This window comes from Chaetodon trifascialis, chromosome 18, assembly GCF_039877785.1.
Source record: "Chaetodon trifascialis isolate fChaTrf1 chromosome 18, fChaTrf1.hap1, whole genome shotgun sequence".
Taxonomy (NCBI): domain Eukaryota; kingdom Metazoa; phylum Chordata; class Actinopteri; order Chaetodontiformes; family Chaetodontidae; genus Chaetodon; species Chaetodon trifascialis.
This window is the reverse complement of record NC_092073.1, coordinates 2,745,272-2,758,056: the sequence shown is the minus strand read 5'-3', so window position 1 is coordinate 2,758,056 and position 12,785 is coordinate 2,745,272. Positions and strand designations below refer to the sequence as shown.

Below are 12,785 nucleotides of genomic sequence, written 5' to 3'. Positions count from 1 at the left end.
GCGTGTGCATGTAGTGTGTGCATTGTTGTTTAGTGATAAATAAAAGTATGTCTCCTCTCTCTTCTCTTCTAACTCTGGGTGTGTCTCCGAATTCCCTGAAAAAGAATCTCTTTGTCTCTGACCACAAATGATTTACCTTTGATGCTATCTTCTGTAATAACCTAGAAACTTAGAATCCACCCTGGTACGTTTAATGAGCAGTCTGCAGCAACATTTTCCTGCTACTTTTCTAATCTGGCCAATTGCCCGACTAACTCTAACCCTTATGATTAAGTTAGATGATTTAATGATTTGTGTACATCAGCCACTAACGTTTCTGCTCCATACACTTCCAGGGTGGTTGCAGTTAATACAACCGCTTTGATCAACAATGACATCAGACAATAAAGAAGAGAATATAGGACGGCTGAAAATAAATGGTAAATGAATGAATTAATATAGCGCTTTTCTAGTCTGATGACCACTCAAATTACTTTTACAACACACATTCATATGCCAGCTAAGCCACATGCTCATTACAAACATTATCCATTCACACACAAGTAGATGTAAAAAATCTAAAAAAGTTCATCACCTCCACATGAAGAGGCCATTACTTAAACTACTACTACTACTACAGATTTCTGAGCTGTCAACTTTTGAGGCTTAATTAATAATAACATGCACAGTTCAATGTTCCTATTTAGCACCATTAACAAGCTTGTACCCCCCCCTGTCAATCTGCCTCAACTTCTATTGACTATGACTTTTTATCTGTTTACCATCCACATCATTCAGTTGTCCTACTTTACTGTCACATACTCCCTGCAGATCCTTATAAATACTATAGCTCATATCAACAATCATGCATCCTCCCCAGTCCCCCTGCTGTATGGACTCCTTCAGTCCTTCGGTCCTTGGACCAGTCCTTTTTTCATTGTACATGCTTCCTCTGGGTCATTTGTGCAGCTGCTTTTAAGATGTGGCATATCAGTGTTATGCTGATGATACACAAATCTATTTCTCTGCTAACCCAATAACCTGAATCAACTGTCCTTCCTCCATGATCACTTAGCTGCCAGCAAAGAATGGATGTCTCTTATTTTTTTCCACATAGACCTTGACAAAACATTTTTTTTTTTATTGGTCCTGATCATTCGATTGTAGTTGATCAGTTTATTGGTTCATTTAACTCAAATATGAAATCTACTGCTAAAAATCTTTGTACCATCTCTGATCTTCATCCAACATGTCACTAAAATTGTACACTTCTGTTTTCTTCAGCAAAAAAAAAAGACAAATATTAAGAGAGATTAAGAGAGATTAAGATCTTTGCTTTATTAATCACCACACAACATGCACATGCTTTTTTTTTTTTTTTGGTGAACAACACACAACATGCACAATGCCATGCTTTCTGGTGAAATTATTTCTCCACATATGACCCATCCTGGTAAGTCCTTCCTCCACGGCAGACCAGGAGTGCTGGGCTGCCAGCCAACAGCGGCGCCCGGGGACCCAGTTCCTCTTTGTCACCATTCGGTCAGGTGGTGATCTTCTTGCATGTTTTTAGTGGGGTTTTTTGTGGAGGATACCCCAGGTGAACGCGGGGAGAACATGCAAACTCCACACAGAAAGGCCCCGTTTTCCTAAAGGGCAGCAGGCACCGAGGGCATGGTGGAGGACACCCCCCCCAGTGCCCACAGCGCCCCAGGCAGTAATCAATCCTGGGACCTTCTAGCTGTGAGGCGAAAGTGTTACCGCTTGTGCCACCGTGCTACCAATTATCAGAGGTATCTTGTCTTCTACAGATCTTGAACTATTGATTCACTTTCTCTTGCTTTGATAATTGTAACTCCCTCTAGATGTGTCCAAGTCAAACTGCTCTGCACCATTCAGAGTAGTTCAGAATGCAGCTGCCAGGCTATTAACTAGAACAAGGTGACGGTCCAACATTACCCCCGTTCTTACTTCCTTCCACTGTTCCACTGAATAAATTACAAGATCCTGTTGATTACATATAAGGCCCTGCATGACCTTGCTTCCAATTACATTTCTGATCTCCTCCTCCTGTATTCCACTTCCCGGCTACTCTGATTCTTTAATCTTGGCCTTTTATCCTTCTCCCAACTCCAACTGCAAAAAAAGGCAATTGTGCCTTTGCTGTTGTAGCCCCAGCTTTCTGGAATCATCTTCCCCTATCTATCAGATATGCTGAATCTTTGGACTGTTTCAAGTGCCTTCTAAATGGTGATTTTTATAGGCAAGTGTTTTTATAGATGTTCAATCTGAGATTTGTTTCTAGTTCTGGGAGAGATCTGGGAATATCTCCAAACAGGGACATCACCTTATGGACATCATAACAGTGATGTTACTCAAAATGCAAAATGCACAATTGTTGGATCAACCGTGGTTGAATGCTGAATGTGTGAATGTGTTCTAGAAACACTAAATTCATCTCACAGACAGTGGACATATTTCTGAGGTTCTGGGATTGATGGTGTAGAAGCAAACAAACAAACAAAAAAAAGCACCTTTCCAATGTTGGATTAAGGGGGGATTGTATCTGACAATGTGTAACTTTTTGAAACCAATGATATAACATTCACACCCACTTCTCCCTGTGATTGGCAAGCTGTGTGGAAGTGAGTAAGGAGCCAGGGTTTTGAACTTATCCCTGTAGATCTCCTGTTTCATTCTTTACTCAGGTCTTTCTGTCATTTTTCATAGTCATTTTCGAACTGAGTGCACATATCATTATCAGTGTCTTTCATGAGACTGAGTGTGCACTTTTTTTTTGATTTTCATACTTAAATAAAATTGCATCTCCAGGCTTTCTATGACAGTTGGCTTTTCTTTCGACCTTTGAGTGTGGCTTTTTGATTTCCAACAAGTTTGGACTATGTGTCGTATTAGCTAATTTTTCTCATATAACTCAAATCTTATACTCACAAAGAGATCTATTGTAGCAGCTCGCTCCAAACCTGCCACCATTCACACAGTTCATTAGTGCATGAAATATAATCACCAGTAACAAATTACCACTGAATTTCACTGACTTCCATAATGAGACTGTCCTCCAAGGACTTCCCAACAAAATATCAGACTTTAACATTTACTGTTTGAAACCATCTCCTACCAAAACAAATAAACATTGCTTAGTTTAAACCATGGCCAATTCTTTCCTTAACCTTAATTCCATGCTTATTATTGTAACTCATGACAATGAAGCTCCCCTAACCATAAATAAACAGCTGTAATCTAAACCCAAACCTAAATATGGTGTTTTTGAACATAAACCTAAGCAAACCTTCATCATAGTGTTCACGTCCTAAAATTGATTTATTTTCCAACAGTGGTTTTTTAACAGTTTTTGAAGGCATAGATAAATGATGTAGTCCTGTTAATATGGTTGTCAGATCATAAAACACTTCTATGTCCTGCTCTGGAGATGGACAAAGTTTGATTCGGATGACTTGTTGCCCATAACCCCAGAAACTGGGAAAACTGTAACATTACCCACCTTCACAATATGGACCTCTAAAGGGGTCGTTCCTGCCATTGAGTGCCCCTGGCCTTAATTGCACACTGCTAAACAAAGTACATCCCCAAACCAAACGCATTTGAAAAATGAAAGATTAAATCAGCATTAACATACAGCACAAATCGTACAGGCGGTGATTTTGATCAAACAAAGGAAAAATGCATTTTTGCCTTGGCACAGTGTTCTTTATGCCACTGAGTGTCTGCATTTGTGGACACATCTTTCTTTCTTTCTTTCTTTCTTTCTTTCTTTCTTTCTTTCTTTCTTTCTTTCTTTCTTTCTTTCCTTTTTCTTAGAAAACTGTAAAGTTTAAAAATGCCATATGACACAAAAAGGTTAGAATAGAAAATGACTAATTTTCAATCGTCTCTAAAATAATTCTAAAAGAAAGAAGTGCGGATCCAATTTCAAATGTTACGTTCCTTTTAAAAAAGAAGAGTGAGACAATTTTTGGAGACATATATTTTATCCTTTTCAGTGTTTTTATTCAAAGGCTGTAAATTTCTTATTCTCTACAGTGTAAAAGGTCAAAATTTGAACTCAAGTTGAAAAGAAGGGAAACTTGAAAAAAAGAAATATGCATTGTATAAAAAGAACTCGGATTGAAGAAAAATAACAGCCTCCATACAAAATGGTCCACCAGAAGTAAAGAAATCACATGACTGAGTGAGGGGGAAAGATAAAAACCACTCGTTTAGAAACGTTTATAACTTATGTCACAGAACAAGCTCAATTGAGGAAAGATGTGGAAGGGTAAGGAACATAAATGCTAACATGAAGAATATGAATGTCACTTTTCACAAAACAGAGTATAAAAATTTAACTGTAATTCAACAACATGAAATATACCTCATTTTAGTCAAATGACATGAAGCAATAACAGTTCTGAAGAGTAAAAGAAACATTTATTGTGAACACTCACACAGTGCACAGTCATAAGTATATGTAAAAGTATGTGTCTGTGTGTGTGTGTGTGTGTGTGTGTGTGTGTGTGTGTGTGTGTGTATAAATATATACTTATTAATTCTTTCATTTAAATATATACTGGGATAGTGTAGTTCAATGCACATTTGAGCATTTTTTAAAGACTCCTGAATATTCTGTGTGATGTCTGTTTTCAAGCAGCAGAAACATGGGTGGCCACTTCATTAGCACTGAGAGGAGTTACAGATTTATTTAAAGTGCTGCTTTTGCATGTTCCTACCTGAAGTCATCAATCATAAGTGCTTCAGTGATTATTACAAAAATAGAGATTTTAAGGGGAAACAGAATTAGACCTTGAATGCGTTTGTATCCTCTATCCTGATGGAAAGAAAACGTGACATGTTATTGCTACAAAGGAGAGTGACTTAATTTGAATGAAGGGTGGCACTCAGGCCTCCATACACTGCAAATATACATGTCCATTTATCACTAACAATAATATTAGTTACTGCTTAAATCAGTTGATCAATGGACAGATGAATCAGTTAAAGCTGCATTAGTCAAATTATGGCTCCTAGGGAGACAAAAAAGACAAATGAAAGAAAAGAAAAGATCAAAAGGATGTAAAAGAAATGCAGCCACTAGAGTTTGGCTGACCTTTTTATTGTTAACCTATTTTCACATTCAGCAGACACAACGCAATATTATTTGGAGTGGTGGTTGAGTCCACCTGATAAATGTAAGTCCAATTTTCACTCTCCTTTTCGCTCTGATTAGGTCTCCACCAACTCCTGAGAGAAATATCTGGCTATGTAGCTGCTAAATGCTCCTACTCTCTAACTGTGTCTGTCTGCTCTCTGTCTGCTGTTTGAGTTTGAGGTTCACGGTTGGCACCCCAAATCCACGAGGTTGCCCTGACTGACTACTATTAGAAAAGTATATATATGGTTATTGTTATTGGTAATGATTGTTGTAATGTCCTCCTGCATTTTGGGAAATATGTATGTTACCCAGAGTAACATGAGAGTATGGATATCATGTGTGTCCAGTGCAGAGAAAAGAGAAAGTAACACCTTGCAACAACTCCAGAGCTCCCTTATGTATATTCATATTGTGTGTTTAACATAAAAAAGTGGGTGATGTGACAACACAGTGTCTAAAAAAGGGGAAAAAAAGAAAATTATCACTGAACAGTTAAGCAGTATCTTCCCGTGTCCAGTCTTTGAAGATAGGTTAAATACATCTTGGACCAATTTCAGTACTGTACACACAGAGACAAACTGAAATAAATCTCCTCATTTGAATCTGGGGAAGAAAGCAAACAGGAGGATTTATTAAATGCTGTAATTTTCTGTTTCTTGACCAACAAAGTGCTTTGTATAAAGTTGAGAAAGTCTCTCCGGATTTGTAATAGGTTCAGACCTTCTGAAAGACATCTAGTATAATAGGAATATGACTAACTTTTAATTACACAAAACATTTATTCATTAAAAGAAATGGAATTAGATCATTATAATGGATAGAAACTGATGTATAAATGAAACTATAAAGCCAACCAGATTCCAGAAAAATTCTTATTTTATGTTTGATGGTACACTGAACTACACGATAGAAATTGTAGAGAAAAAGAAAAGTGCAACAACAAAACTTGTAGCCTCACTGATGATCAAAGACATTCATGTCTGGATTGGCTGTGAGATGTAACTACAGACTGCTTTCCCCAGTGTGAAGGCAGCCCAGTGTGCCTCCATGTCTCTTTGATACTGAAGACAGAGGCCATGAATAAATACTTTCTCTGAGAAAAGAGGAGGAAAAACCACAACTGTAGATTTTCTTACATCACTGTAACCTGATTTGAAAACAGAAAACATCAGATGGGACAACTAATTACATAGAACTAATTACATCTGACTACTAAATGCATACAATAAAAATCTCAGTTTTGGCCTGTGAGTCAGACTGACCTTTGTATTTTTAAATTTTTACATAAAAAAAAGAAAGAAAGCCAGTTGCATTCTTTTAATTATAGACTGCAGAGACAGTGTGCTCCTCTCAACATGTCTATTCCTTACATACAGTGTTAGATTATACCTGCTACCACATAACCAATACCTATTTTTATCTACAAGGAAAACAGAAAGAGAGATAAAAAGAGAGAAGGAGGAGGTGATTGTCTGGTGCGGCTATGAAACCACAGATGGTTTTGTTAGAATAACAGAGTGTATAGTGTTTTCATTGGTTGCAGCTGACTGTATATACAGTACACACACACACACACACACACACACACACACACACACACACACACACACACACACACACACACACACACACAGATACACTTTTGTATGCACACCCTGAACCCTCGTAGAGATGCCAGGACAACTAGATAACACATAAATGCATAAAGACAGACATAAAGTTCAGCAGTTTTCTGAATTTGCTACTTGACCTGAGCCCATATTCATCAAAGTTTGAAGAATTACACTTGAACAGGTCCTCAGTTGACAAAGTATAGCACATACTTACAACTTACGACCCATATTTTTATTTATTGTTTGGCAGCAAACCCTTGTGTACGTAGTAATTATGACAGGTGCAACGGAGGAAGTAAGACGACATGATAGGAAGGTAGAGTGGATGGATGTGCTAAGCAAATGCAGAACTTTGACCCAGGAGACCACAGCTCATGTCCCATGAAAGTCAAGGTTGGCTGCTTTTAAGTTCCATAATGTACTGAAGTTGCCTTACCAAGTAGTTTGGTGCCTAAACCTAATTGCAATATAATTTCTTTTGATGATAATGGTACCTTGAAGGCAACAGAAAATGGGTTGCAAGACTTCGAAGTACATCAAGTTAGTGTGTAAACAGGAAGGAAGAGACTGGAGTTTTGATATATATATATTAATCAATGTTGACGTTAATGCGGAGGCATTTCAGTTTATTAATAAATGCTGCTGTAAGTGTTCCAAATTTTCTGATTGTCCTTCATATCAGATGTTAAGCAGACATTACAATACCAAAGTAGTTTTGGTGCTTCACCTAAGCAAACTGCGAACATTTCAGTAACAGTAAATACTCATTTTAACCAAAACCATGATGTTTTCTTTAACGTGAACAAGTGGTTTGGTTGCCTAAACCTAAGCAAACTGCGACTGTTTCACAACGTTAGCGGTGTGATGATAAAGATCTGGTACATACCGGCTGGTCATTGGTACTATGTCAGCAGTGTTGGGAAAGTTCACTTTCTACATGAACTAGTTCAAAGTTCAGTTCAAAAATTTTAAAATGAACTAGTTCAGTTCATAGTTCATAATTCAAAATTTTAAATTTCACCGTTCCAAAAATGAACTAGTTCATAGTTCTTTTTTCCCATTTGTTGCTGCGAGCTGTTATTTTTCAAAATTATTGCCACAGCCCATATAGAACCACAGACAGCAATTATTTTATCAGTTTTAACACTGTAACTAAGCGTCAGATTTCATCTGCATATCCAATTTTGAATTCTTACCTAGCCAGGGTTTACATTAGCATTGAGGGGACAACATTTTCCTCATTGTTGCTTTAACGCTTTGTTGCTGTCCATTCAGTCCACACTAGTAGCAGCTGCAGCTTTCACCCCATGTGACTGAAGTGCAGATTCTCTCTTTGAAAGCCGGCGTTCAATGTTTGCACAGAAATGTAAGATTTTTGCCATCCTCACCAACCTTGTCATAAAACTCGTTTAAATGATCATACGGCGCCTCCTTGCTGCTTTGTCGCCTACATGCTGCTTTTCGATGACGCATGTGGCGGTGTGACACTGGTGGCTGGTGTTGCCAGATTGGGTGTTTTTTCCGCTACATATCAAGGTCTGTTTACGGTGTGTTTTAGCCGGGTTTTCTATAGAAATCTGGCACCCTATTGAAAGAAGTCAAACTGAGAGTGCGTGCCGTTCACAGACACCAGAATGAACGAGTTCACAGTAACGTTCATCAGGCAGTAATACAGTACGTTCAGTTCACGTTCGCCCAAAATATGAACGAGTTCATGAACTATCGTTCAATGAACATGTTCAGGCACAGCACTGTCTGTCAGTGATATACATATGCCATTTTGGGAGTCATTGCTTATCAACATATTCAGTCGTTTAAGTATGAGGATGTGCTATTCTTCCTCCGACAACATACTTTTTAATGCGAGCTCATCAGGGTTTTTCTCACACCTGTCAAAGCCTCTCCAGAACTGCATCACTACAACACAGAAGTTTTATCCTGGCATGGACAGATTCTAATCATGATTTACAAAGACACTGAGGGACAGAGGATAGAATGATGGTTTTCCAAAGTTACATGTAAATGTCTGAACAGGTGTTTGTAGAGAAGGGTTTTTAGGTAACTGCAGGATGCAGAGGGGCCAACATACCTTGCACATCTCAAACCCATGCTGCTGCCAACCTGTGTCAAGCTACACTCTTGTCTCTCAACTACTGTTGAAAGGCTGATAGTGAAAAAACAAAAACAAAATATATATAAAAGAAGGAGCCAATGACTATCTCATGTGAACGACCCTTATGTTCACTCACGTGCAGCTTGGAGAAGCATGTTACAGCCTGAACAACAAGCATTCTCCAACACATAAATAGGGAAGAAGTAAAAGTAAATTGTTTGAAATGGAAATAAAACTCAGTGTTTCTCAATTCCGGTCCCTGGGCCCCACTGTCCTGCATGTTTTAGATGTTTCCCTCCTCCACCACACCTGATTCAAATGATCAGCTCATCATCAAGCTCTGCAGTGGCTTGATAACAAGCCACTCATTTAAATCAGGCGTGTTGGAGCAGGAAACATCTAAAACAGGCATGTCCAAGCTCATTCCACAAAGGGTCGAGTGGCTGAAGGTTTTCTTTCCAACCAAGCAGCAGCACACCAGACTTGATTCATTTCATCAGCTGATCTCAGTCTTCAGACAGCTGATTGGTCAGACTGTATCCTTTTGATTGGTTGGAGGAAAAACCTGCAGCCACATGGCCCTTTGTGGAATAGTTTGGATATGCCTGATCTACAACATGCAGGGCAGTGGGGCCCAGGGACCGGAACTGAGAAACACTGGGCTCACTAGCCAGAAGTGTTACAGAAGTGGCTCTATGCTCTGCTCCTTGGAGATCGCGTGCCTAGTCTATTTTTGACAGACACCATGTCAAGCTGCACAGAGCAGATTGAGCCAGGCAGGAAGTCAGATACAGGAATGGCATAGAGAATCCAGTAAATTTCCAAAATATAACAGTCTGTTGAGACTTCTGAACAACAAACAGTTAAAACATACAAAAAACAAACCACATAGCCTACTTACCCATGGTAGGAGCACAAATATCAAGGAAAAATGGACAAATCGGCAAAATCAGAGCAAGCCAATAAAATCACGACGGAATCGAGGACGGAAAGGACACAGCGAGGACATAGCTGGAATGCGACGTGGCCATGCCTGGGTAATACTGAATTATACCTGTTGCTTCAGCTAATGTTTTGTTCACCGTGAACAATGATACATTGAACAGTGCTCGCCTCTTTCTCTGTACCACATCCATCTGAGCGGGTACTCTGAAGCAACTCTGGAGCGCCCTCAAAATTTTGCTGAATTTCAAGTTAGAAGACATTAAATAAATAGCTCTAATTCTGCAGTTTGTGAGTAAATTATTCTTAGTTTTATCTTCCCTTTAAGACCAAAATTTCACCCTAATTAGATAAATATGGGCCCAGCAGTCAGTGTCACATTCTGATATTCACAGCAGTCCTGTGGATGTTATGAAGGTGGTAATAGCAATAACAAAATCTGAAAGGTGGAAATTAAATTTAGCAACACAAAAAGTGAGGGTTTTCCATCTTAACCATGTCTGGACACTCTCAGTCAACTTTGTGACTTGACAATTTTTCTTACAGCCGTTTCACTGGAACAATGCAGTTGAACACAACATATAACCAAACCATGTGAAAATATTTTATGGAGGCAGAATTGAGATGGCGCAATTCAGTTCTTCACTTGTTCTTCCAGAGTCCCACAGTGTGCAACAAGTCCGCTCCATGGTTTGCTTAACAGCAAGCTTCATTTGGGAGGCCAGAGTCTGAGAAAGATTTAGAATAAGTGCATAGGTGGAGAAAGCAGAGGCAACCTGTCCTGCTCAGTTACTGATACTTCTTTCTTTTTTTTTCTTGAATACAAGAAGCTGCAGATGACAACAAGGGCCTAATAAAGACAACATAGAACAGCATACCGCAGACCAGACACACACACAGAATGGAATTAGCGCTGCGCTCCAGTTAATTGGATTGGACGGTGAAGAGCGTGGACGTCCAATGGGTCTGCCACACAGCTGACTCCACGTCATGTGACCTCAGCGAAGGCGATGTGATTCTGCTGGGAAGAAGGAAAAAACAAAAGAAAATCACGAAAAAGGAAATGATAATAAATAATAACAAATCCAGGTTGGTCTGTCAGGGCTTTTATTTGGACAAATCCCTCAAAAGTAATTTGAAGCTGTACTTAGTTGGCTCTTTTAGTAGTTGTATAGCATAGTTTGAGAAGATATCTCCTAGAGACACACGACTCGTAGAGTTTAGCAATATGTCTGTAGGGAAAGACTCCAAATAAAAGAATGATAAAAAACAACAACAACAACCAGAAAACCAGATAGAAAAAGGTTTTAAATCTGGGGAGGTTTAAAGGAAAATTGCAGTCAACCTGGTATATTTCCTGTAAATGTGGCCATTGTGAGTCTCTAGGTCGTGCTAATGTTGCACTTGCTGCCTCAGTTTTGGATTTGAGAAAATGGCTAGCACGTTGAGCCAGAGGTAAATTCTTATATAGTGGCCGTTCCAGGGAGCTGCTTTCTGTGGCTACTTTGGGTCAGACTCCCAGATAGGCATTTGAAACTTCTGCTGCTTGACTTGATGTAGAAATTGTGTTCCTGTGGAAAGCTGTAGAAGGCTTGTGCAGCTCACCTCAATATACGTCCTCGTTTCCTTTAAATCTCTACAAAGGATGTCCCAAGTGAAAAGAACAACCCATAGAGTCACAATGGCCACGTTTATGGGAGTACACCTGAATTTTCCTTAAAACTAAAACATCCATAACTCCAAAACAGGCCATCATAGCACTCCAGTCATTCACATGAAGTCCTAAACATGCTGTACATCAAAGCATTTAAATCATTCAATACAGCAGGAAGAGGCAGAAGCAGAGATGGCTGTTCATGCACAGTAGAAGCTTTGATTCTCTAATCTAGCCTCAGTGCCTGTTTGACTGTGGAGCAAGAGAAAAAGAGGAGGGGGGTAAACATGCAAGCCTGGAGTTTGCTTTTCTCTCCGCTTGTAAGAATGTAAGGAGATGATGTGAAATTGTGGCTACCTCTGCCAGACAACATGACAGGACTGGTTGTTTATTCAAACTTTATTCATCTCTGTTTATGGTTTCCTTAAAAGTGACAAGTGGTGGATGTTTGGGTGGACTTGGCTTGGCTTTAATGCGAGAGACCACAGTTCATATCCTCTCTCCTACCAACAGTCAATTTGATTGACTTTAACCACAGACGCAGAATTTTGCATGGGTGTGTCCCTGGATTAAACATTTCTCTCAGTTTATCAGTCTGTCATTCGTCTCAGTCAAGGCTGCTTGAAATGATCCGCTTCCATTTCAGCCTGTGAGCAAACATCCAGCAGATGTGTGAGCACAGCATCTTACTGGCTCACGTGGCCTGTTCTGCTTTACACTGCAGGTCTATTTTTGGAGTAATGTGGAGGTGGAAAAGCGGTTGATTGTAGGGATTGTTTTACTGGCATATGCCAACTCACAGTGGGATGTCACTGCCTATCAACACATGCCTCCCATGCTCCAGTGACAGATACCACCTACCACTGGCAAATACCAATAGTATGACACTCTTGTTCTTGCATCATATGTCACTTTGACTAGAAGGATGTCGATGTCCATGCAGCACATTAAAACAGTGTCACTGGTGTTCATGGTTCACTGGTGGGAATTAATGTCTGACAGTGGATCAACAGAGCCATGCTGTTTCCACGCGCAGTGTAAAAGCAGCACAGGGTTTCCTCCACATGTATTGTCTTCAATGGCAGTACTAGCAGTTTCTGTAATACAACTACTGTCACCATTATTATTGTTGATATCATATCAGTATCTGCTTTTGTTTCTGTTTTTGCTGTTTCGTGTCAACTAGAATCAGCATGTGACACTAAGGGGCCCACCACTACCATGACAGTCGTCAGTGGTGTATGACAGTGGAACAGGAGTGACATACCATTTATAAGCAGTGGTGTAGTGCAGGGTATACGCAGGTATATGGTG

General features: G+C 39.5%; 1 protein-coding gene across 4 annotated transcripts in view; it reads right to left on the bottom strand.

The window, feature by feature from the left end:
* Positions 1-10,058: 10,058 nt before the first annotated feature.
* plppr5b (phospholipid phosphatase related 5b) overlaps positions 10,059-12,785 on the bottom strand; it is a 156,269-nt gene continuing 153,542 nt past the window's right edge. For 2 of the 4 annotated variants that reach the window (XM_070986378.1, XM_070986381.1), the window contains one exon: positions 10,059-10,838. In XM_070986378.1, coding sequence (XP_070842479.1) covers positions 10,806-10,838 — 33 coding nt within the window. In that variant the 3' untranslated portion in view covers positions 10,059-10,805. The remainder of the gene's footprint in view (positions 10,839-12,785) is intronic. The other 2 variants (XM_070986379.1, XM_070986382.1) reach the window with 1 other exon arrangement.